Raw genomic sequence first — 27,807 nt, 5'->3', positions numbered from 1 at the left:
TGATCGCGGGACATCGGCGGCGATCGGGTCCGCGGGTCCCGTGGGGGCGGTCACGGAGCTTTGGACCGGGTCGCGCGGCCCACGGCTGGGCTCTTAAAGGCAACGTACAGGTACGTGCCTCTGCCCAGCCGTGCCATTCTGCCGACGTAAATGTGCAGGAGGCGGTCCTTAAGTGGTTAAATGGGTTGTAAAGGTTCATTTTAAAAAACAAAAAACAAACATGTCAAACTTACCTCCTCTGTGCAAGGGTTTTGCACAGTTTACCCCAATCCTACTCTTCTGGGGCCCCTCAGCGGCACTCCTGGCTCCTCCTCTTCTCGAGTGTTCCCACAGAGAACACTTTTCATGGTGGGCAATCATGCAGCTGTGCTACCGAGTCCTGCTGCTGACACTTTTTTTATTTTGCTTTGACATAAGCTTTCTGAAGTATCAGATTGCATTAGGCCAAATCAGCACAATTCTTATAATTCAATAAGGAAAAATCGAATTCTTATGCTGACAATACACTATATGAAAAATCGTTAAAAACTATTTTAGAAAAACGAACATTCGGCTGTGAGAGCAAATAATAGTGTCATCATGTAATAACCGATAAATCGTTCAATGGACATAAAAGGAATAATTTTTTTGTTCATTTTTTCACATATACCTAGTGCAAACAGTTTGGATGGGAAACACATTAACTTTTCAATTTATTGTTCGTTTGGCAGAAAATTTCCAAACTTGTCCTTCGATTTTTCAGCTCAAAAACTTCCCAACCGCTTACCAATTTGTGTCCATTAATTTGCCGAAAAACATACGAACTGTCTAAATGACCAAATTTTGGCAAATTTTTCGTTAGTGCATGACCAGCATTACACAACATTTTTTATGGACATCTCTGTTTAAAATGGATACCTCAGTTATTTGTGGTTGTGATTCATATGCTGGACCCTACTATATTTCAGAGATTTCCACTGACCCTGAACATTGTTATAGAGCAAGGATGTCCAACCTGCAGCCCAAGACAGCTATGAATGCGACCCAACACCAAATCTTAAACTTACTTTAAAAATTTAGATTTTTTTGGGGGAGGATTTTTTTGTAGAAAATATATTTACACTTGGCAAACAAATGCAGACAAATACAATTTGTACAGTGTTTTTTTACTGGACTTTTATAAGTCTTTCCAATGCAACAAAATCCCACATTTCACAATCACGCCTTATTCATGTCATTCGTTTTTAGCAGCACCTATATTTGTAAGCAACTATTTTCAAGGATGAAGCACATGATGAGCACCTTGAGAATTGCTACTACATCCATTGAATCAGATATAGATGTGTTAGTTTATCAAAAACAGTGTCAAATATTGCACTAATTTTAGGTTGCCCTCTTACTTTTATAATAAAAAATATTACAAAAAATTAAGTTTTAATATTAAGATAGGTACATTATCTATATCAGTGATTGTTAACTTGTTATCTGCCCGACTTTTCCTGCTCATCAGCTATCTTTATTGCTAGTGTATTTTATGTGTGGCCCAGGAAGGTCAAAAGGTTGGACAACCCTGTTATAAAGTGATTCAGTTTACCCATGTGCATTCAGTTTCTGCAAAATTCTATTTACTAATATCTTTTAACGACTTTAGACTTTATTCATAATGATGATCTGGAGGTTCTGCCCCAAGAATAGATGGGCGACTGTGGTACCACTTATCCACATAAATTAGTGTCTCTACTGGAGCTTCAGCCAATTCTGTGTAAGCCTCGTATCGCTCTTCTCGGTCATTCCCCTTTTCAAAGTAACCCTTTATGTTTCTCTCTGCAACCTTGTGGTTGTGTTCTATACACATTTCCTCAAAGCATTTCTCCTCCATGTCTGTGTACCTGGACCAGTAGCGAAGTTGCAGAGATGCAGCTGGGTTTAACATTGGGCCCACAAAGCGTGCAACAGCCGCAAGTACGATAAAAACCAGTATTGTGATATAACCAATCGCCTTAGGAAGAAAGGAAAAATAAACTTAGTGAACAAGATTTATCAATGCCCACTAACATACTGATGTTATCTACATTGACATTAGGAGGAAACACATACACAATATTGGTATAATGTTCAGCGCTAAAACCATTTTATGAAAAAGATTAAAGTTAAAAATGTAAATGAAAAGGCATGCATCTGCATGCTGATACATGAAGGTGCAACCATGTAAATGGTGAGTGGATTGAAAGTTCTGGGGGATGAACCCCCTAAAAATTAGTCTCTAAAAAAGTCTCTAAATGGAGGCTGTAAAGGGAGCAAGGCTGCTTCAGGCAAGGGCTGGGGAACCCAATCACTGTGAACAAAAGGAAAGCAAATGGAGGAGAGAGAGGCGCCAAGCCAATCCTTTAAACAGCTTAGGAATTTATTCAGTATATAAGTATAAAACAACACTAAAAATTTGCATGAAAAATGTTGGAGCACTTGCAGAGTGCTAGAGCGGGTGGGAACTTCTACATGCAGTGTCACAGGAGCACAGGAGGGCCGCCGGAAAGTCTCTATTGAGGGATCTATGAGCGCTGTGTGTTAGCTGGAGCCTCAATAAGCCTCATGGAGATGTCGGCTGTGTGTCTTTGGGTGGGAGTGGTCCAGGCCTCCAAACTAAGGAGCTGCCCACACGCTGTCTGGCTATTCAGAACGCGTTTCGAAGGCACGGCCTTGCCTTCTTCATCAGCTCGATGATGTTTAAAGGATTGGCTTGGCGCTTCTCTCTCCTCCTTTTGCTTCCCTTATGTTATCTACATTACATGTAATAAAAGCTGAACTCCAGGCATATTCCCAAATACACAATTGAAATATATATTTGTGAGCTGTTTTACCTATCAAATGACTTGTAGTTATTTTTTGATACAGGTATCAGTACTAGACAACAGCTCGGGCCTGAGTCTCTCTGTAGAGCACATTGCCGTTAAGCCTGATCCAAGACCTACTGCAACCTGTAACTGGAAAATGAAGGTTGCGGCAGTGAAATAATGAGGTTTTTCCTCTATGGTCACCTCCTACAACTGAAGGAACAGGAAAGTGACTTGGTGCTGCAAGAGATTAAAGTGGATGTAAACCCACTCTCATCCTTTCTAAACTGCTGCCATAGTGCTGATCTATAAGGCCCCGTACACACGGCCGAGGAACTCGACGTGCCAAACACGTCGAGTTCCTCGGTGAGTTCAGGGATGAAGCCGCCGAGGAGCTCGGCGGGACGCCTTCTCCCATAGAACAACGAGAAAATAGAGAACATGTTCTCTATTTTCTCGACGAGTTCCTCGGCGGCTCCATCGGGCCAAAAGTGTACAGACGACAGAGTTTCTCGGCAGAATCCGGGTTTGACCGAGTTTCTCGGTGAATTCTGCCGAGAAACTCTGTCGTGTGTACGAGGCCTTAGGATATATATGCCTCCTGCATGTATCCTTACCTGTCAAATGTTTCCCCTCTGTCTGTTATAAGAACTGAAAAACTGCAGATTCTGTGGGTGGATCTGTTGTCTGGAGCTCGGTTGGTGAAGTCGTGATGTCAGTAGACTCCCTGCCCTTCTCTACACTCCCCTTGTCAACATGCATTTTTCCTGTGTATTCCTACACTAAATTCTGCTATGATCACCAACATCCAATCAAAATCCAGAAACGTAACCACATGACTTCAGAAAAGGAGTGGGGGTGGGAATTAAAAAATAATGCCTGTCTCCAGGCTAGTGCATGAGATATGTAAATAACCTGTCACTCACAGCAAGGGGGCGGAACGGACTAAGGTTTTTCTCTGTAAGTCTGTTTTATTTCACTGAACAATAAAAGAGGATTGCCCAGAGCTGGATTAACTATGTGTGGCAAGACTGGGCACAGATGATAGGAAATCTTTTACTCTACATTGTGACATAAAAAAAAAAAAGTATGAATGACTGTTGCCATTATCAGCATTTTTCATCCAGCATTTATCTGGCATTTTTTTTAGCTTATTGTGTGCACGGAGTCCAAATTCCTCACTTATTAGAGCGTGAGCTTCTGTTGGCTTATAGACTGCAATTTTAATCGAACTGTAATCTAAAATTACTATTGTGATGGTGTAAAATAGGCTTAAGAGACTAAGTATAATCAGTAGAGGCTGAAGAGCCAAACATAGTCAATCAGAGATGTGGCAAAGATGCTTGAGATCAATATCAGAGGTACAGTTGCTCCAATGGGTGATCACACCCTGTCCTATTCAAACCAATAAAAAATTATATATACATATATATATATATATATATATATATATATATATATATATATATATATATATATATATATATATATATATATATATATATATATATATATATGTATATATATTTTGTGCTGTCATAAGGCTGATATACCTGATACAGTAATACATAGTGCTCAAATTTGCTATAACAGAAGACTACAACCAAAACCATAATTTACCTTTCATGTTTTTTGTGGTCAGGAGATTGTAGCATGCCAAAGGTCTGTTAGCTTTATAGTGTGTAACAAACGTTTAACTTGCAGAAACTACATGACCATTTTTGGCATATCCTATGAGCAATACCATTAATCATTGTAAAACTAGAGTAATAAAAGGTCAGGAATTCAGCTGATTCTAATCCAATCTAAAGGACCTATAAACCAAACCCCATACTTTCCAGTCTTTGGAAATTGAGCATATGTTCCAAGACCTGCAACTTCCTCTAATGCAGACAGAAGCAGCGACCCTCTTCATTGCTTGTGTAACTGTGGAAGAGGTCCTGGCCTCTATCAGATCCTTGAAACTAGCTAAAACCCAAGGACCAGATGGCCCCCAAGCTCTGTACTCTAATGAGCCAGCTTCCTTATGAGCTCCGCACCTAGGATGTAAAGTATAGTTAATGCACTAAGGGAAGAACAACCGATTCAGTACTCTGGCTTCATTGTTGGCTATATTTCTATTGTCCCTAATCCTGGCAAAAATAGGTTGAACTTTCATAATTATAGACCTACGTTATGGTTTAACAATGTTAGTAAAATCTTAGCAAAAATACTGAAGACATTAGTAGTAGACAAAACACCTTTTTTTCTACTATAATCCCTCAGCTTGATAACGGGTGCAAACTCTGCGCCAAGTGAATAAATATATAGTAGTAAATAAACTAAGCTGCTCCCCTCAAAGAGTGAATGCTTCTAGTGATATGAGTAAAAGATAGGGGGCGCTAATAATTAATAAAAATAACAATGAAAATCATAGGACTGCACTCCTGAAGTCACTAATCCTTATCAAATAAACAAATGTGCACAAAACATTATCAAACAACATATGATTAAAAAATAGTGACATATCAATTAGTGCAAATAATATTCAGTCCCAATCTTAAGCACAAACAAATATTATGATAATAAATCAAAGTCCATAAAACACCAAACGTCCATTCTGTGCTTGCTGTGATATACTGATAGAGAAGTGATCCTTCACCAAACTTGAATAAACACCCAAAGTGACTGGATAAGTAATCTGCTTACCAGAGCACATGGACTCCTTTACCCCAAAAGAGAGTAAATGAGAGCTAATGCAGGATATTGCCTGTTCACATAGGCTGAAATAGAGATATTAGGCGACTTCCTCCTTAAAGGTCTCGGCCGGATATGAAATAACAATGGAAACATCCATAGCATAATTTTGTTTATTAAAAAATGAGCAAAGATAAAACTTAGCCAAATGGCTACTCACATTTAAAAGTGCCTATCCCGGCACTGGGGCTGCTGGCTCTAATCGGTAGTCTGGGGATCTGCCGTGCTCCCACCGCCTCCCACCGCACTCTGTCTGTGGCGTGTGTTCCACCTCACAGGAACCAACAAACAGCAGGGCCGGAAATGATGTACGTAGCGTGACCAGCTTACTCCAATAGTCTCCTCACACATCACTATTTTATTAACAGACATATCAGTTCGGAAGTCACAACACAAGTCTCAAACTCAACCCGTCCAAAATCAATCAATAATATTTCTTGCCCCTTCTCTGTCAAGAGCAATGGCACAACCATCAACCCATGCACACATGCCAGGGTGCTAGGTGTTGTCCTGGACTCTGAAGCTTGCTGCCTCAACCTCTGCAACATCTCCCTTCCTAAACAATGAAACCACAAAGTTCCTAATTCACTCCCTGGTTACATCTCGCCTTGAATACTGCAACTCTCTCCTCATTAGCCTAACTTTAAATAGGTTACTTACTTAGTCCATCATGAATGCTGTTGCCAGACTTATCCACCTTACAAATCGTTCAGCATCTGCTACCCCTCTCTGCCAATCCCCCATTGACTGCTACTCACCCAACTAATTAAATTCAAGATACTAAAAATAACTTCCAAACCATCTACAACTTGGCCCTCAGCTGCATCACTAATCTAGCCTCAAAATAACCAAATCGTCCTCTTCGTTCCTTCCAAGACTTCCTGCTCTCTAGCTCCCTCGTCACCTTCTCCCATGCTTGCCTCCAGGACTTCTTTTGAGCCTCTCCCATCCTTTGGAATTCCCTACCCCAATATGTCTGACTATCTCCAACTCTATCCACTATTAGGCGATCCCTGAACATTTTTCTCTTCAGAGAAGCCTATATTGCCTCCACCTAACAACTGTACTTTCTTCATCAGCTCACCCCCCACAGTTATAAAATGTTGTATCATTTGACCCTCTCTTCTAGATCGTAAGCTCTAATGAGCAGTGCCCTATGATTCCTCCTGTATTACATTATATTGCACCTGTACTGTTTACCCTAACATTGGAGCTATATAAACCCTATAAAATAATAATTCCCCAATACTTTTCGCCCTAAACCATCCATGGGGTGGAGCTAGTAAGGGTGGACCAAAAGACTAATTTACTTTTCTTACAGTTGCACAGCCTCCAATTTCTATTGTGAAATTCCTCACTATGAGTATTAAGTTTCCTGTAATATCTAGTAAACTGGAAGAAGTCTTCAGCCCTTAACATCACTTTTCCCCCAACACTCCTTGGCACTCCCCAAGAGCGAGGCAATCTGCAGTCATGACTCCTAGCCTAGTAAAGTGAAAAGTCCTTATCTGGTGGTTAGTTATTCATAGCATTGAAGCCAGAGTATCAGGCAGGCAACCTGCAATTTTAGCTCGGAAGCTTTGTTTTTTGTCAGAAATGTATACCTCCAACTATGGGCCTTCAATACTTACATCTTTATGGCATTAAATTGTTACCTGTGATAAGAATTTAAGGAACCTCGATATTGCCTTTCTGGTAGAGGATGTATGAAGCAGCCCAAAGGATTTACAAGGTACTATGGCCAGTAGGAATGCTGTGTCATACTCGACAAGGTCAGCAAAGCCTCCAAACTGTTCTGGATCCATTGTTTCACTGAATGCACACACTAATGTTTTTCCATCCAGTAAGCAAACTAAAATCCACAGGACTGGTGCTGCCAAAGCCCTGGCAATCATTGCTGTAAACATTTGCCTGCAACAGAAAATAGATTAGGTTATGATCTTAAGTTTTTCCTGACTACCCTAAAGGCAACCCTGCCCAAGTTGGTAGAAATATTAATTGAGTCATTATGCATCTTGGTTACCCCCAATGTATGAACATTCTTTAGGAGAACATTCTAAAGTGTATGTAAACTGGAACTATTTTCTCTTAGGGTGCACTTAGGGTATACAAGATTTTAGTAATGAAAACGGTATCATTAGCAGTAATCAGCATGGATTCATGAAGAATCATTCTCGCCAAACCAATTTATTAACCTTCTATGAGGAGGTGAGCTGCCATCTAGATAAAGGAAGGCCCATAAAAGTGGTGCATCTGGATTTTGCAAAAGCATTTGACACAGTTCCCCAAAAACCTTTACTGTACAAAGTATGGTCCGTTGGCATAGACCATAGGGTGAGTACATGGATTGAAAACTGTCTACAAGGGCGAGTTCAGAGGGTGGTAAAAAATGGGGAATACTCTGAATGGTCAGGGGTGGGAAGTGGGGTCCCCCAGGGTTCTGTGCTCGGACCAATCTTGTTTAATTTGTTCATAAACGACCTGGAGGATGAGGTAAACAGTTCAATCTCTGTATTTGCGGACGACACTAAGCTAAGCAGGGCAATAACTTCTCTGCAGGATGTAGAAACCTTGCAAGAAAATCTGAACAAATTAATGGAGTGGGCAACTACATGGACGGTAGGATCACCAGGTTTAATAAAAAAAAAGAGGAAGAGGCCTGAAAAAAGAAAACAAATAATAAAGCTGTCATATTTTATAGCTGGTAAGCTACAAAATATAATTTTTTTGTTTCCATACACTTTGGGCCTGATCCACAACGAGCGGGTGTAACTTAAATATTCGGATTTAAGTTACACCGCCGCAAAATCTCTACCTAAGTGCCCGATCCACAAAGCACTTACCTAGAAATTTTGAGCGGTGTAACTTAAATCCGTCCGGCGCAAGGCGTTCCTAATTTAATGGGGCGAGTCCCATTTAAATTTGGCGCGCTCCCGCGCTGGACGTACTGCGCATGCGCGGGAAATTTTGAATTTTTTTTAAAAAAATGACAGCGACGCGGGATAGAAGGGTCTACTTTTACAAGGTGTAAACAGTTTAGGCCTTGAAAAAGCAGCCCTAATTTTGCGACGGCAAACTAATACTTACGGAGAAAAAACGAAGCGTAAAAGCTTCGTGGATCTCCGTAAGTGCTAATTTGCATACCCGACGCTGGATTTCGACGAGAAATGCCCCCAGCGGCGGCTGCGGTACTGCATCCTAAGATCCGACAGTGTAAGTCCCTTACACATGTCGGATCTTCTGCCTATCTATGTGAAACTGATTCTGTGGATCAGTTCCATAGATAGAAACAGGGATACGACGGCGTATCAGTAGATACGCCGGCGTATCCCTTTTGAGGATTAGGCCCTTTAAGTGCAAACTGTCTGGATTTAACTCTTTAGATTAAGCAGTGAGGGATGAAGAATTAGGGCCCTTTCACACGGGCGGACGAACGGTCCGTTTGTTACAAGTCCGTTTACGGACTCACAATGCATCCCTATGGGATTGTGGACGTTAGCGGATGAGCATCCGCTAACGTCCGTAAAGATCCGCCTCCGCAAAGATCCGCTTTTTCAGACAGAAGAAAACCCTATTTTTCTTCCGTCTGGCGGCACGGATCGGATGAATACGGACACACGGTCCGTATTCATCCGATTCCCCATAGGGGAGAGCGGAGGAAAGACAGGGCGGTCTCTGCACAGTGTGCGGGGACCGCCCTGTCCGCCGACAGCTCAGCGGGGATTTACGGATGATCCCAGCTGAGCAGACGGACACACACAGGACGGATCAATACGGATCCGCTCCGTGTGAAAGAGCCCTTAGATGAGATGTTGCAGGGTTTGTTTACAAAAGCTGTAGCAATAAAAATTTAAAAATAATGGCAAAGTTATCCATAGGTGGGCTATAGTACAGTTTGATGTTGGTATGAACATTTTAAGTACAGATTTTTTTCATACCAATAGGAATAGATATGATATTGCCAGGCACCCTTTATTGTATATATCTGTGCTATTCATAATATTATAAATAAAAACATTTCTTTGCAATTATTTCAACCCACCCATCTTTTGGTAGTCCTCATAGTTTCATATTTTGATTTATAAGCTTAGAATAGCGTAGTGAACATGAGTAGAATAAGAGCTTTGCAAAAAAAAAAAAAAAAAAACTTCAATCAATGAAATACAATGTACTACTTATTTCTTTAAATTTTCAAGACGAGTTTCCTTTGAAGTTTTGTTTGTATGCACAGCTGCAAATTGGTACCTGTTTAAACAGCATGTACACCAGGCTCATTTTATAAATTACAATGCTACTGCCTTTTCTATGTGTGTATGAAATGCATCTGTAATGGATATGCACGTTCTGTTCTGTATCAGGCTTTGTTCCTTATTATAATACTTCTTATCAAACACTAGTCAGCATCATTGATGTGAAATTCCTTTGGTGTATGAAGACAGCTACATTTGCAATACAGAAAACAGAAATGTCTCATCAAAGTTTCATCTCATGATTAACTACTGGGTTATTTGCTGCAACCTGAATTACAGCAGTCTTAAGGGATCCATCTAATTGTTTAATTTATGTGGTTAAGACAAAGTGAGTAGCTAGGGACAAACAGAGATGCATACAGTACAATAAGGCTGCATTCACATGGGCATTTATCCACGCTGGAAATCCCAGCAGAAAGAATCTACTGATGCCTGAACCTGGGATTGATAGCTGTGTGCGGATAGCGGAAGCTGCCAAGGCTGCACAGTGCACTGACAGGCCCTTGGTGGCTACAGCTATTCATGACTGTTTACACAGTAAACTGTGGACGCAGTTTCCCAGGCTTCTTCACTGACTGTGCCTGTGCTGACCCCCGTGCTGTGCGGCACACTGAGAACAGGCTAACTAGCCGCTAGGATTGCTTTTACATGAAAGCTGACCGTTGGCTGAAAAGAACGATACCAAGATGATACCTAAACCTGCAGGTATCATTCTGGTATAACCACTCAAAGTCCAGCAACATACCAGTACATTGCTAGTCCTTGTTGGGCATATATATATATATATATATATATATATATATATATATTGATCAGTGGGTATGCTCACCATTAGAATACCGCCCTGTATCCATCCACTTCTAAAAATGGGCATACAGTTCTCATGCCGTGTACACACGATCATTTTTCGGCATGAAAAAAACGTTGTTTTTAAAAAATGTCATTTAAAATGATCGTGTGTGGGCTTCACATAATTTTTCGGGTTCTGAAAAACGACAAATTTTTTTCCCGAACATGCTGCATTTTTTAACAACGTTTTAAACTATGTCGTTTTTCGGGTTGTAAAAAATGATCGTGTGAGGGCTAAAACGACGTTAAAAACCTGCGCATGCTCAGAAGCAAGTTATGAGACGGGAGCGCTCGTTCTGGTAAAACTACCATTCGTAATGGAGTAAGCACATTCATCATGCTGTAACAGACAGAAAATCGCAAATCGTCTTTTACTAACAGGAATTCAGATAAAGCAGCCCAAAGGGTGGCGTCATCCGCATGAAACTTCCCCTTTATAGTGCTGTCGTACGTGTTGTACGTCACCGAGCTTTGCTAGAGCATTTTTTTTAAAACGTCCGTGTGTGGGCAATGTCGTTTTAATGATGAAGTTGGAAAAACGTAGTTTCTTCTACATACCGAAAAACTTCGTTTTTTTGATCGTGTGTATGCGGCATCACACATGTTGTATCCCCATACTCAGGAGAAGCAGCAGAATGTATTTTGGGGTGTAATTTCACATATGCCCATGGCATGTGTGAGCAATATATAATTTAGTGACAATTTTGTAAAAAATAAAAATAAATGTATTGTCATTTTCCCGAAACTTGTGGCAAAAAATAAAATATTCAATGTGCCTCTCAGCAAATTCCTTGGGGTGTCTACTTTACAAAATGGGGTCATTTGGGGTGGTTTGTATTGCCCTGCTTTAGCACCTCAAGAAATGAGATAGGCAGTCATAAATTCCAGAAAATGTAGACGCTATGGCCTGGATTCAGAAACAATCGCGTAAGTTTGGGCGGGCGTAGCGTATCTCATATACACTACGGCGCCGTAACTTAGAGAGGCAGGTACCGTATTCAGAAACAACTTGCGTCCTAAGTTACGGCGGCGTAGCGTATATGGGCCGGCGTAAGCCTGCATAATTCAAAGTAGGTTGACAGTGGGCGTGTTTTATTAAAATGAACCATGACCCCGTGCAAATGAGGGGTCGAACGAACGGCGCATGCGCTGTCCGTGGATGTATCCCAGTGCGCATGTGCAGAATCACGTCGCAAATACTCAATGCTTTCGACGTGAACGTAAACTACACCCAGCCCCATTCACGAATGCGTCAAGCGTAACTATGCGCCCACGATACGCCGGCGTAGGCAAGTTACGTCGGACGGCTGAAGCCATGTTTTTAGGCGTATCTCTCTTTCTGAATCGGCGTAAAGATGCGACGGCGCACATTTTAAATTACAGCGGTGTATCTGGAGATACGCCACCGTAAATCGTTTCTGAATCCGGGCCTATAACTTTTGCGCAAACCAATAAAGATAGGCTTATTGAATTTTTTTTTAGCCGAGACATGCGGCTGAATACATATTGGCCTAAATGTATGACTAAAATTTAGTTTATTGTATTTTTTTTTATAACAATAAGTAGAAAATATATTTTTTTTCTACATTTTCTGCCTTTTTTCGTTTATATCGCAAAAAAGTAAAAACGCAGAGGTGATCAAATACCACCAAAAGAAAGCTCTATTTGTGGGAAAAAAGGACACAGATTTAATTTGGGTACAGCATTTCATGACCGCGCAATTACCAGTTAAAGTAGCGCAGTGCCAAATTGTAAAAAGTGCTTTGGTCAGGAAAGGGGTTAAAAACTTCTGGGGCTGAAGTGGTTAAGAAACCACTCCCATTAGACTCACTCACTTATCATACGGGCACAGAGGAACAAACAGTGATTTTTTCAGAATAACAAAAGGTAGGAATCTGCAACAAAGTTTGTTAAAATCCCTGCAAAGTACATAGATCGCCTAGAGGGGAATGTTTAGCTTTAAAGCCGAATTAAACCCTCCTATACTTTACAGCCAAGGAAGCTGCTTCGGTTTTATGTAAAACTACATATACATATGATCAGTTAGGACACCAGCCATTTGATGTTTTGACAGTTTTTTGTAGAGGACACAAGCAAATGTGACAATTAACAATCCCAACATTCCAGGATTGTAACTGTTTTTCGAAACCGTTAAATCAATGGTTTTAATCCTGCTTCATGATTTACTGCTGTTCAGGGGCCCTGGGCTTCAGCAAAATGGCAGACTCCAGCAAGAAGAGACAGGAGTAATGCCAGAGGCAATTTACAGCACACACTAATTTTAGTAGCATAATTATTAATGTGTATTGTATTTTACTTGCTAAAGAACATTCTTTGTATCAAGTTGTTAAGGGTAAAGTTCCAATTAAAGGCACTGAATCTTTGCACCGCAAAGAAAAGTAAGTTCAGTTTTTTACCAAGGCTTTGCTAATCATCCTCAAGATGATATCTTTGGTAAATATGTAATCCTTTTTTTTTAAACAAAAACAGAACAGTCTAATATCATGTTTGTAATAAGCTCTGTGAAACATACATTTGTATACATTTTACCATACAGTGCTTTCTTTTCCAGAATGATAAATTAATATTTTTTTTACTAGGGTCTGGGAGCACCCTGATAGCTGTTTGTAGCGTCCCAAACCACAAAGATGACCCTTTTTTTATTTTGCTACCGCTGTCTCTCAGAGCATTAACCTGATTGGTTACACTTTAACCACTTAAGGACCACCGCACGACGATATACATCGACAGAATGGCACGGGTGGGCACATGGGCGTACATGTACGTTCCTGCCTTCCTGCGAGTGGTGGATCCGATCAGACCCCCCCGGTGCCTGCGCCGTCCGTTTCGGTCCAGGAGCGATCTGGGATGAGGGGGCGGCCATTGGGTTCTGGCCACCCCCTCACGATCGCTCCTGGCGAATGAAATGCTTCCCCTGCCTGTGTAATGTAAACACAGGCAGGAGGAAGTGATGTCATCTCTCCTGTGGCGGTCTTTTCGTCTGGATCGCCGAGGAGAGAAGACATCCAAGTAAGTTGCACAAACACTACACTGACACCAGCACACATAGGCACACAATCCACCCCCAGATCACCCCCCTGATCACCCCCCAGCCCCCAGTGTCACTGATTGCAGTGATCATTTATTTACTTATCACTGCATTTAGTGTCATCTGTGGCAGTAAAAAGTTGCAGGGCAGTTAGCTTTAGGCCCCTTTAGGTCCAGGGTAGCCCCCTACCCCCCCCTAATAAAGGTTTAACCCCTTGATAGCCCCTCCCCCAGTTAACCCTATCACCCCCTATTGCCAGTGTCACTAAGTAATCGTTTTTCTGATAGCTGTAGTGTCGCTGGTGCCGCTAGGTAGCCAGTTATTTTTTTAGGTTCGCCGACAGGTTTTTATAGCATCAAGTATCCCCGATATATTATCTAATAAAGGTTTTAACCCCCTGATTGCCCCTAGAGTTAACCCTTTCACTAGTGATCACCGTATAAGTGTCACTGGTGACACTGGTTAGCCAGTTAGTTATTTAGTTATTTAGGTTCCCCCTCAGGTTTTTATATAGCGTCAGGTTCCCCCATATATTACCCAATAAAGGTTTTAACCCCCTGATTGCCCCTAGAGTTAAACCTTTCACCAGTGATCACCGTATAAGTTTTACGGGTAACGCTGGTTGGTTAGTTTGCCTTTTATAGCATCAGAGCACCCGCCGTATATAACCCAATAAAGGTTTACCCCCCTGATCGCCCGGCGGGTGATATCAATTACATTTTAGCGTCAGTCAGGGTCTGCGTCACCCCAGGCAGCATCAGGTTAGTGCCAGTAACGTATAAAAGGAAAAAAGTTACTGCGCTGATATAATGTTGTTGAGGTGGTGGTGGCCCCCCTTGTTGTATTTTATTTGGGGTGGATTTATGTGCAGTATTGTTAACTGTGGCGGTGCCTGCTTTCTTTTTCACACTAGTGCTTTCAGTCTTCCCCTGTGAGGTGCTTGCACTCTGCGGTTCAGTTGTTTCCATTTCCTCATTAAGTGATGTGTTGTTTGAATTGGGTATTATATCATTCTCTTGCCAACTATATATTTTCCCTGCCAAATAATCCTTCTTGTCCCGTTGGTATTTTTTAACCTTCTTGTTTTTGATTTCATTGTCTAATTTACTCAGGAAATCTTGTAATTTTTTTAGCTCTGGTGCTGTAATCATCAGTGCTAATATGCAGGGTCATGCTCTCTTTGAGACTGTTAATGGTGGTTTCAATTTTATTTAGCTTCATCTTTCTTCTATCAATGATAATATCTAATAGTTTATTTTCACATCCATTAAAGAAATTATACCAGGCTTGGGTTAAGCCCTCCTCTGTTAACCCATCGTTGGGTCTTAAGTCCCACCTTAACCTACGTGGTGTTATGTGAGCTTGTTTGTATTTTTCTAGGGTTGTGATGTCCCACCATACCCTTATTTGTTTATCCATTACATGTTTCAACTGTTTGAACCCTTGTTCCAAATTAACTGTAGTTGTGTCATCAATATTTTCAAATGGATCTCCCATATCCATCCGCCTACTGGCCAGAAATGAGAAGACCTCCATCTATGCTGCCCTTGCTGTGGTTAAGTGAATAAAAATTGTTATAGGTGACACCGGCGCAAAAGAAATTCAAAAACGTAATCTGCTGCAGTACTGTGTAAACCCTAAAAAGGGTTTAAATGTGCATATAAAAGGAAAAAAGTTACTGCGCTGATATAATTATCCAGAGGTTCAATCTCTGGAAATGTGAACTAATATAGTGCACTATCCACCATATGTGACAAAAAATATATCAGGGACAAAGTGTACCCAATATTCAGTGTAGATAAACTAAATACAAACAATATATAGAAATGTGTCTCAATACTTTAAACATAAACAAAATATTTTTGATTAGTGTATCGGCATACACATCAATATGCCATAGTGCTCCTGTGAAGGAAAAAAATTGCTACAATTGCTACTACTAGCCAACTAAAACTGTATATCTCTTCCTGCTTTTATTCACAATATTGCTTTGGATCAAATTTTCATTAAAGCGGATGTGCCAGTATAAAAAAATATTAAAACCCAGCAGGTACAAATACTGCAGCTGCTGACTTTTAATATTAGGACACTTACCTGTCCTGGAGTCCAGCGCCGTCCGCAGCAGAGGATGAGCGATCACTCGTCTCTCTGCTGCTCCCCCCGCCATCCTCAGTGAGGGAACCAGGAAGTGAAGCGCTCCGGCTTCACTACCCGGTTCCCTACGGCGCATGCGCGAGTCGCGCTGCGCCCGCCGATTGGCTCACACGCTGTGTGCTGGGAGCCGAGTGTTCCCAGCACACAACGGGCGAAAGACGGGAAGTCAGAAAAACCCGTCTTTTGCCCGTAGCGTGTGGCCGGAAGTGGGTGCAAATACCTGTCTTTAGACAGGTATCTGCACCCCCCTCCCCCCTGAAAGGTGTCAAATGTGACACCGGAGGGGGGGCGGGTGCTGATCAGCGTGAGTTCCACTTTAGGGTGGAGCTCCGCTTTAAGTGATTTTGTTCTCATGTAAAGTGTCCCTGGCAGCGTCAACCAGAAACGGTGACCGCTACTCAGGGAATAATGCCAGTAGTTGAAATGAAGAACGCCGCACTTCCGGCGGGGAAACGAGCAGTAATAGAAAACACATACAGAGTAATGCAGAACGTCCCTATGCCAGGGACCAAGATGGCGGCACAGGCATATCCGGTGACGCGGGTAAGATGGCGCCATGCGAACTTCCGGTGGCGGCGGTGCACACCAGTGGATGGCATACAGGGCGATAAGCGCCCGTACAGACAGGGAGGGAAGATAGCAGCGCGCATAGCGCTAGATATGTAAAATCATCCGGGCACACAAATAAACACTCGGCACAAATAGTCGTAATAGCATACGACTGTAATGGAACTAGTGATCCAGGAACCAAAATGGCGGGACTGGAACTTCCTGGAACCATTAGCCAAGATGGGCGGCCAGAGGACTTCCTGCATCCAGTGACTACAGAGCTAATTTACAGGTGATGTGTAGGGGTATAAATACAGCAAAAGAATTAGTGTCCACAGTTTTCCTGACGACGCAATAGCGAAACGCGTAGAGGCTGTCTGGACACATACAAGGAGGGGGAAGCATACTAGCACACCAGGATCCCTTGTAGCGACACATGCGGAGAGAAGCGGGGCATGTACACCTCCTAGGACGCTGTTTAAATGCTGGTCAGCGGCTCTTAACGGTTGACACTGCCAAAGACACTCAGTGCCGGTTGGAGGCACTATTTATTGTAAGTGTAACTTTTATATTTTTTAATAAACAAGTTTTAATATACTACACCATGATGAGCCCCTTGTTTTTGAGGATTTAAGGATATCTTGTAAAAGGGAGAAGGAGGCAACACCCACTGACAGACAAAGAAAATACACCACTTTGGGGCCTAATATTATCTGGGGTCTGGTGAGTGTTGAGTTTAACCATTGGTGATGGTGGCACATCTTTGTCGGGTGGAAGAGACAGTTGCACTTTTTTGTATACAGCATCACCAGCATTGAACTCTTTCCATAATGGAATCTATTGTATAAGTGCAAGATTGTCTGTCATTGGACTATTTTCAGTGCAGCTGGCATATTGCACATTTTATTGGCTTCTTGACCATTTTATCTTTATAATTTCATTTTTTTTTTGCATTGTTTGCCATTGAACTATTTACAGTGCAGTGGGCGTATTGCACATCGTTTGCTTTCTTGAGTAAGTTCTCATCAATATACATATTTGTTTGTTTTCACTATTTAGTTGGCTAGTAGTAGCAATTGTAGCCATTTTTTTCCTTCACAGGAGCACTATGGCATATTCATGTGTATGCCGATACACTAATCAAAAATCTTTTGTTTATGTTTAAAGTATTGAGACACATTTCTAGATATTGTTTGTATTTAGTTTATCTACACTGAATATTGGGTACACTTTGTCCCTGATATATTTTTTGTCACATATGGTGGATAGTGCACTATATCAGTTCACATTTCCAGAGATTGAACCCTCTGGATAATTATATCAGCGCAGTAACTTTTTTCCTTTTATATGCACATTTAAACCCATTTTAGGGTTTACACAGTACTGCAGCAGATTACGTTTTTGAATTTACACTTATAACAATTGAAGTGACACCTATAACAATTTTTAGTGCCAGTAACGCTAACACATCTGATCAGATCTATACTAGCGTACCTAGCAGTTTAGGGTTCCAAAAAACGCATTGTTAGCGGGATCAGCCCAGATACCTGCTAGCACCTGCGTTTTGCCCCTCCACTCAGCCCAGCCCACCCAAGTGTAGCATCGATTGATCACTGTCACTTACAAAACACAACACACATAACTGCAGCGTTCGCAGAGACAGGCCCGAACCCTGCAATCGCTAACAGTTTTTTTGGTAGCATTTTATACATTTGCTGACAGTCAAGTGCTTTTTTACCTATGAATCCATACTAGTGTACCACTTAATTTAGAGCCCAAAATGGCAAAGCGAATGTACACTAATAAAGAGGCCTACGAGTTTCTGAGCATGACAGATAGTGAAGAGGAGGTCACACATCTGTCAGATTCTGGCTCAGAATACAATCCCGTAGAAGACAGCGGCTCCATGTCAGATAGCTCTGATGACGAAGAAGAGGTCCCTGCTAAGGGCAGGCGTACCCGACCCCATTCTGCTGTTGTTGAGGTGCAAGAACCACAGGTCTCTTGTATGTAGCAGAGAGCCAGTACTAGCGCCGCTCTTCCTTCTGGTGAACTGGCAATCACCAACGGCCTAGTACACCCTGGTCATACATCCAGCACTGCAGTAACACTTGGTGACGTGGCGAGTCCCATAAGTGCAGTTCAAGCTGGCGAGGTGGCAAGCACAAGTAATGTCCCGCTGCCACCAAGAAGAAGACAAAGACAGGCCCGTCGTGCCCATAGTGCCCTTCCTGCTGCATTCGCCAATCCTGATTGGGTCTCCACCACTTCTGCAGCACCCGTATTTCCCCCATTCACTGGCCAACCCGGTATTCAGGTGTAAACAGCTGATTTTACGTCACTTGGTTTTTATTCACTGTTTTTCACGGAAGATCTATTGTGGACCAGACTAATTTGTATGCTGGTCATTTCATCGCCATTTGTCCCCAGTCCGCCCTTGCCAGAGAATGGAAACCACTTACGGTTTCCGAATTTAAGATCTTTTTGGGCCTTTGCCTCAACATGGGCATACATAAATTCCGAAATTGCGGACGTATTGGTCCACATGACCATATGCCCGTGTTCTCTGCCTCCATGGCCAGGAAACTATACGAGGTAATCTTGCGGTTCATACACTTCAACGACAATGAACTTTGTTGTGCACGTGGCGACCCTGAATACGATCGGCTCTACAAAATTCGGCCCCTCATAAACCACTTCAACGAACGTTTTGCAGCCTTGTATACTCCCCATCAAGTTGTCTGCGTTGATGAGTCCCTGATTAAATTTTCTGGCCGCTTGTCTTTCAAACAGTACCTTCCCAGCAAGCGTGCCAGATACGGGGTCAAGCTCTATAAGCTTTGTGACAGGGCAACAGGCTATACATGAAGCTTTATGGTTTACGAGGGAAAACATAGTCAGGTAGAACCGGAGGACTGGCCAGATTACATAGGGAGCGCTGGCAAGATTGTGTAAGACTTGGTGTCACCTTTATTCGGAAAGGGGTACCATTTGTATGTGGACAATTATTACATGTGCATGCCACTTGTTTGATCATCAGATTGGAGGATGTGCCACCATGTGACCTAATGGCCGGGGCTTTCCCCAGTGGCTTGTAAAATCCCGTCTTAGGCTGGGGGAGAGAGCCTGCTCAAGGTGTAATAATTTGCTCGCTGTGAAGTGGAGGGTCAATAAGAATGTTTTCGTTCTTACCTCCCTTCACGCAGACACGACAGTCCAAATTCGTACGACGGCTGGTGTTGTGGAGAAACCCCTCTGTGTCCACGAATATAAACAAAATATGGGAGGGGTGGACCTCAACGACCAGTTGTTGGCGCCATATCAAATTTCCCGTAAGGCGAGATGCTGGTACAAAAAAGTGTCTCTATATTTATTTCAATTGGCTTTGCTGAATGCTCATGTGCTATACAGAGCTTCAGGACAGACTGGATCCTTCCTTCAATTCCAGGATGAGATCGTCACAGCCCTTCTGTATCCAGGCCAGGGCTCAAGTCCTGCGGGAACGCGTGGGAATGGAGTTCCTGCACTTTTTTCACAGTAGGAACGCAGTTCCCTTTGCAGGACTAGAGCAGCCGAGCCGATCCTTCACTAAGCGGCGATACCCAGCTCGAGTCACTGTCAGGGGCAGGCGAACTTTAGTAATCCTTTATGTTACAAGTCGCTTCCTGTATATGGATTCATCGGGTAGTGTGCGGGTTTTCCGTCAGTTCCTCGATGCCGCAATGTCTCCTGGGAGCTTTTGTCATTGTTCCCAGGAGACATTGTGGAGGCCTGCCGTGAATTATTGTGGGATTTAGAAAGAACTTGCGGTTTAGTAATTATGCATATGAGCGTATAATTTTTTATTTTTTTTGGTGGGGGAGTGGATCTTGGGTGGTAGTTCCCACACTTTTTTCCCCAGGACTTGACCCCTGATCCAGGCGGTGCTGCACCTCACCATTCCCAACCAAATGCAGTAAGCTGTCTGCATGAGAGGTATTTTCCGTATGTCCTCGAGAGTACCCCTACCCATCGAGCCCCCCAAAGAAAATGTTGTGCCTGTAGAAAGCGCGGATATAGGCGTGACACCCATTATTATTGTCCCCACTGTCCTGACAATCTTGGTCTTTGCATTGGGAAATGTTTTAAACACTTCCACACACTAGTGCAGTTTTAGCGTAGGGTACAGAATTTCACAGGCTAGGACACACTTACACAGGGTCTCCCAAGATGCCAATCGCATTTTGAGCGACCCAAACCTGGAACCGAAAGATTGAACAGTTACAGTTACAAAAAAAAGTGTTAAAAAAAAGTAAAAAATAAACAAAGAAATATTAAATAAAAAAAAAAATGGTTGTCGTTTTATTGTTCTCTCCCTCTCTATTCTCTCTATTGTTCTGCTCTTTTTTTACTGTATTCTATTCTGCAATATTGTTGTTATGTTTTATCATGCTTGATTTTCAGGTATGCAAGTTTTCAGGTACGCCATTCAGCTATGGCACGGATTTATTTATCTTGACAGTAACAGCGTTTGCTCCCACGATACATAAAGCCGTGACTCCAGTGCTGTAGGAGGTGATTTCACCACCACAGTTAAAAAAAAGAGCATATATGCCGAAGCATGGGGGCAGCAGGGGCGGAGGAGCGATTTTGCTCCTAATGCCGCGTACATACGGTCAAAATTCCGACGGAGGCTTGCCCGTGGAAAAGATTGACCGTGTGTACACGGCATAACTTTTATGCAGGAGGATGCCCTAATGCTTCGGCATATATAAATGGTGCATGTATGCCCATCATTAGAAGTGGGTGGATGAAGGGAGGTATTCTAATGGTGGGCATACCCACAGATCAATCTCTTTTTTTCGTTCAGCCAACAGACTGCATGAAAAAAAATATCACAATGCATGTCCAACAAGGACCATCAACTTACTGGTATGTTTCTGGACTTTGAATGGTTATACCAGAATGATGCCTGCGGGTTTAGGTATCATCTTGGTATCATTCTTTTCAGCCAGCAGTCAGCTTTCATGTAAAAGCAATCCTAGCGGCTAATTAGCCTCTAGACTGCTTTTACAAGCAGTGGGAGCAGGGCTCAAGTCCTGCGGGAACGCATGGGAACAGAGTTCCTGCACTTTTTTCACAGCAGGAACTCAGTTCCCTTTGTAGGACTAGAGCAGCCGAGCCAATTCTTCACTGAGCGGCGATGCCCAGCTCGAGTTACTGTTAGGGGCAGGTGAACCTTAGTAATCCTTTATATTACATGCCGCTTCCTGTATATGGATTCATCAGGTAGTGTGCGGGTATTCCATCACTTCGTCGATGCCGCAATGTCTTCTGGGAGCTTTTGTGATTGTTCCCAGGAGACATTGTGGAGGTCTGCAAAGAGTTAACGCGGGATTTAGAAAGAACTTGCGGCAGACCTCTGTGGGAAGAAAAGGACGCAAATTTCGTTTGGGTACAACATTGCAACATACGCGCAATTACCAGTTAAAGCAGCACAGTGACAAATTGTAAAAACACCTCGGGTCTTTAACCTGCATAATGGTCCGGGTCTTAAGTGGCTAGGGAAATACAGATAACTCCCATTTCATATTTCTTTGCGGAAGGAGTCACAGTTTGTGCACCAACACAGGTTATGCATATTTTGAATGTACATTTACTTGGATTGCTTAAAACAAATAATGCATAAATAAATAAATTCAGTAGTTGTACCTTAAAAGTTTCTTGTTCTTCTCTCGGTTGCCTTCAGGTCTGGAATATTCCAGAGTCAGCATAGTACAGTACTGGCTAACAATAACACCAACAAAGAAGAATATAAAAGGTGGAACAAGCAAGACCATCAAGGAGTAAGGTTTGTTAAATCCAGGTATGCATGGACACTTAAATTCATACACCTTGTATGTGATCATGCTGGTTAGGATGATGAGCCCACAAACCGCATTCATCTTGGCCTCTGTACCTGACTTGAAGTACTTTAAGACTCGCTCCATGTGCTCTAGAAAGGGAAGATTGTTATTTTACTGTTGAGTGGATTCAAAAAATAAATTTCTATGTTCTTTTTAATACAAGGGTAACACTTAATATGGTTGGTGGACATACAATACATGCGGGAGTATCAGCAGTGAAACAATTATATTAGCAGAGACAATAAAGGGTTATCTCACCTTTACCAAAAAACTGTCTATGCAGATAGGGGGTGTCTGCAGACAAAAACAAGCAGTGCAGCTCTGACTAAAGTTGAATAATGCCCTTTACGTGCTTCATGAAGCCTGACTGGAATACTCCCAGGACTTCGCTAAGTGAGGTCTAGTTGTTACTGCTCACCTCCACCATCACAGGAGTGAGCTTTTTCTCTGATTAAAACCCCTCACATGCTCTCATTCTCCCCCGATGCAGTAGTTCTGAGCTCATTGTTGGAGAGCTATGATTGGGGGGGGGGGGGGGGTTAGCACTGAGCAGTAATGGCTGGGCCTCACTAAGTGACATCCTAGCACCATCCTGGGAGTATTCCAGTCAGGCTTCATGAGGCACATAAATTGCCTATGCCTATAGGGCATTATTCAACTTTAGTCAGAGCTGCACAGCTAGTTTTTGTCTACAGACACCCCTTATCTGCATAGGCAGTTATTTGGAAAAGGTGAACAGACCCTTCAAACCAGACATGTTTTTTATATGAAGGACACGACTGTCAGATTGACGGGGGTTCCTTATTCTTTTCTTCCAGTCAGCAGAGAAAAATATTGTAAATGTGTATATAGCTCTATGGATCATCACATAACAATTATTACTTCTACATGCTTTCAATTCAATAATTGTTTTTCTTTCTTCCAATACTGAATTATTTTTAATTTTTATATAACGGCAACATACTGCACCAAGGTTAAGGTGAAGTTTACACATTTGTGGGTCATAGAAAGCTAGAAATCTTTTGTGCAAATTCTAAAGGCAAAATGCTCTTTAGCTCTTAGTGGCACCGCCGTGCATTTGAAAATGCAGTGCAACAGGAGCAGGTACATGGATCTGAACACAGATAATATGCATTCAGGTCCTTGCACCCACTGCTGCACGTTTGTCAGACTTTGACATGCGATTGTGTCCATGCAGCCACTGCAAGTGCATCCACTTTTATGGGTTGCCTGCACACATCTCCAAGGAGGATGCACACACATGTGCCAGTGGCTCTGCATAGAGAATGGGCTTAATCGCCTATCTGAATAAGCTCTAATGCATTTTATATAGCAAGATATTTCATTTTATGGCTTTCTTTGTAAGCTCATGGCACAGAGTAGTGGAAAAGGCAACAAATATTTCACGTTTAATCTCCAGGTAGTAAAGTTTTCATTGTCTTATGAAAATGTACCACCCTGCCATGAATAAATGTGGTGTTATGACTTTTATTTTGTTTATGATTAATTGCTGCTATTATAAGGCTTTGTCATTAATGCTTACAGAGTAATGGTGCTCAGTAGAACAAAATTCTATATGGCTAGCAATTACAAATGAAAGCAAATAAGCGGCATAATGTTTATACAATTTCTGTTTTACTACATTAGTCAATATGCTTAAGAAGATAAATACGTTGTTACCAGTTTTGTGGATGTCTGTGGTTAAAAGTTAAAGCTGAACTCTAGAAAGCAAAAAAAAAAAAAAACACTTTAATGCAGCTCTGTAATCATTAATAGATCATTAAATGTATCTTTTTAAAATGCAAGTAAGTATAAATGCCTAAAAACTAGCTGTGAGATGAAGAAGCAGTGCAAGGATCGAAATAAACTCATGTGCTGACAAGAAGCATGCCTGTGCTGCTTCTCCTTTCACTGACCAGTAATAGGTTAGGAAGGGAGAGAGATAGGATGATCTGGGCTGAGAGGAAGTGGATGGAAGGACACTGGCTATAGACTGATGACATCTAGTAGCAGAAAAAGGTACTGCAGCAAAATCTCTGTATTGAAGGTAAATAGTGCAGTAAAAGCCGGTTTTGTTATTTTGTCTTTTAACTACTTCTGTTCTCGCACCTGTATACCCCTTATGAACCAGATTAATTTCTAAATTTCTGCTATAGGCCTGTTTGTTTAATAATGTTGTCTTTACTTAAAATAACAAAATAATATATACAGATTGTTTTTTTTTTTGGAAATAAAAAAAAAGCTTTCTTTTGGTGATAAATAATGCAAAAATACTTTTCTCTTCTCTTCTGTGCAATCAATGGACAAAAATATTTAAAATATATATATATATATTTTGATAAAACATATCATCACTATAGATAAAAGATACACCATTTATTACATTTTTTAAAAGTTATATGTTAAATCAGAAAATGTTTTCATTCAAAAAATATTTTTTTTTTTGTTACATGTGAGTTCGTTTAAACTAACCCCATTAGCAAAATGAAGGTTTGCCACTTTAACCTTTCCATGCATAAAACAGAGAGAACACAATGCAACAGTAATTATTGTGTGTCTGAGTTATGCTTCTGAACAGAGTTTACAAACCTTGTTCAGAGGTTCCATATTTGACAACAGTCACTCAACAATGACAGCCAGGAATTTCTGGGAAGGGGTGAGGGCAAACATTGGGAAAAGGATAAGGTGCGCTATGAATGCCCTTTGATAAATTTGGGAGGGCTGTACTGTGCAAAAATATATCCAACAAAACCTCTGACAAAAATTAAAACCTGACAGGTTCTAAACCTTCTCCCTCGGTTCAAAATGTAAAACAAAACATTTTGGCTGAAGTTACACTTTAAAAGAAATCATTTTAGGGAAAAACTTAACCCATTTTTGCAAATGAGTTGTAATTCAATATATGTGTTGTAAAGCCTTGTACACACGATCGGATATCTGATGGAATCTAATCCGATGGATTTTTTCATCAGATATCCAATGAAGCTGACTTTCATCAGTCTTGCCTACACACCATCAGTCAAAAATCTGACCGTGTCCAACGTGGTGACGTAAAACACTACAACGTGCTGAGAAAAATGAAGTTCAATGCTTCCGAGCATGCGTCGTCTTGATTCTGAGCGTGGATTTTCCACACGGACGATTGTTTTTTTCTATCGTTTTTTTTATCCATAGGAAAATGTTAAAACATGTTCTATTTTTTTCCACCGATGAAAAACAAACTGATGGGGCCCACACATGATCGGTTTGTCCGATGAAAACGGTCCATCGGTCCGTTTTCATCAGACAAATCGATCGTGTGTACAGGGCTTTAGTCAGGTGCATTGATTACTTCAGTGGATGTATTTTTCTTGCCCATTAGAAGTGATAAAAACTCATATACTGTACATCCAGTGCTTACCCATTTAGTCAGAGCAGCCTAAACAATGCCCTTGTGTACTTAGAAGCATTAAAATGTGACAATAGGTAAGGTCTCCGTAATAACAAGCCTCTAGCAATAAGTACCAACCAGTAATGTGCAATTAGCTCTTAACCCAAAAAGCTGGCTAAAATTGGTATACCACAACTCCCTGTGATTTGGGGCTCCAGAGGTTCTTAGTAGAAACGCTAACCTGGCTCACAGGCATCTTAAGGTGCCTGCAATTATATACAGTACATGTGGTGCTTATCATTGACTTCAGGCACATTTTAAACTGATAAAATTCATCTTAGGTTGCCTTATATATGGGCAGATAGCTATCAAAAAACAAAGGGTGGCAAGATATATGCTGGTCCTAATACAGGTCGTAGGAGTTTCCAGAGCTTTCCCCAATACTGGTCTGATGCTCCAGCACCACAGTTTCCCACACACAGCCTGTTTTACCTTTCCCTCCACTCTATAGAAGAGGGAACGATGAGGCTCCACTTGCACAGAGATTCACCATCAGATTTGGTTGCTGCGTGATTTAGCGATCACTAAAATAAACAGCTTCTGTAATCTTCACAGTAAACACATCTGTGTTTATTTAAAATGATCAAGCAGCACGCACAGCGCAATAACCTATTCATTCATTGTTCTGACTGATGTAGACTGGTGCGACTGGTTGGTGAGGGATAATACACTCATCTTGCCAATTTGCTATTGCACTGCTTTTTCAAATACGTCACTAAATTACCAGAAAGTTTTCTGTAGGTATACCGTATGAAAGTTGTTCTATTTGTAAGACTAATAAAATCAATCCAACATACCTTAGTGTCGGAAAAATCCGAATGATAAGAGACATTGGTAATCTGATCTTCTGTCTCTCACACTCATGAATATTAGTATTCTGTAGAGGAGTGAATATTTTCTTCAATGCAAATTTGGATCAGAATAGTTTTTACTCCATTGTAATATGTGCTAGGATATCTGTGTAAAGAAAAAAGACCTATGGATGTTGAGCTGTCGCACCTTAACGTCTACAGGAATAACTGGTTTCATTATTAAACAATGCAAAAAATGCTGTTTGGGGTGAAGAAAGCTCCATTATGAAAAATGAAAATTTGCACGTCTTGCATACCATACCGCCTGTGTTCATTTTGTGTGAATATACCAAGCCTAAAAGTTTTCTGTCAATCACTGTCATTGGACATAAACCAATACTGTATTAGCAAAATCAGAAGTTTGCTGTTATACTAGCCAATATCCCTATATGTGTGACATAATGCAAAAACCTTGCACTGATTTTAAGCTAAATAGTGTCTCATTATCTTTACATTTTCTAATGTTACAAAATGCAAACATATTACCCCATCAGGTGGGACTTTAATGGCTCAAAAAAAGCGGTGCTTTACTTAAAAACATATCAACTTTATTATAATTGCATAAAAAATTATAATAATGTTTATACGTTTTTAAGTAAAGCACCGCTTTTTTTGAGCCATTAAAGCGGTGTTCTGGATGAAATGTAACTTTTTAGATAAAAATACCTCTATAATACTGATGCTTGGTGTAGTCTACTAAAGGTATGTTGTCAACTAAGGGCCGTTTTGTATATGTGCAGCGTTGTTTTCTTACTTTAGGAAGTCCTAGCATGCCATGGCCATCTCCTGTGTGAGCATCTGCAGCAGTGTATTACTGCCTGGGTTCCATGTATGCTGGCTACACAGCATGCACCTCCTGATATCGCGAATGCGCAGTGCAGCGCAAGCAGTATAATAGCTTGTAGGTCGGGTTTGCCTATTGCTTCCTGGGATTGATGACAAAGCCGGAAATTATGTGTGGGGCCGCAGCCACTAAGGAGGAAGTGAAACCATGCTAATAAACTTTTGTCCGCTGGAAACCTGTCCGCTAGGCTGGAAAAATGTCCGGTAGGCCCTACACACGGTCAGACATGTCCGCGGAAACTGGTCCGCGGACCAGTTTCAGCGGACATGTCCGGTCGTGTGTACGAGGCCTGGGAGTAAAGTAGTGGTGATACGTTTGACAGGTGGAGAGGGCAAGGGCTCTGCTTGTCCCTCCTAAATGTAAAACTGATAAACTGTTGTGTTAATATCATGTGACATAA

The 27,807-nt window shown here is 41.6% G+C and overlaps 1 protein-coding gene across 1 annotated transcript; it reads right to left on the bottom strand.

The window, feature by feature from the left end:
- Window positions 1–1,126: 1,126 nt before the first annotated feature.
- Window positions 1,127–26,713, bottom strand: LOC120946972 (calcium homeostasis modulator protein 3-like). The gene is made up of 5 exons (XM_040361855.1): window positions 26,510–26,713; window positions 23,963–24,003; window positions 22,089–22,371; window positions 7,202–7,457; window positions 1,127–1,978 (listed from the first exon to the last, which is right to left on the bottom strand). The coding sequence occupies exons 3-5, from the start codon at window positions 22,364–22,366 to the stop codon at window positions 1,634–1,636; spliced, it is 879 nt and encodes a 292-aa protein (XP_040217789.1). The 5' UTR covers window positions 22,367–22,371; window positions 23,963–24,003; window positions 26,510–26,713; the 3' UTR covers window positions 1,127–1,633.
- Window positions 26,714–27,807: the final 1,094 nt, after the last annotated feature.

Source organism: Rana temporaria, chromosome 8 (genome assembly GCF_905171775.1).
Source record: "Rana temporaria chromosome 8, aRanTem1.1, whole genome shotgun sequence".
Taxonomy (NCBI): domain Eukaryota; kingdom Metazoa; phylum Chordata; class Amphibia; order Anura; family Ranidae; genus Rana; species Rana temporaria.
This window is presented reverse-complemented; position numbering and strand designations above follow the sequence as displayed.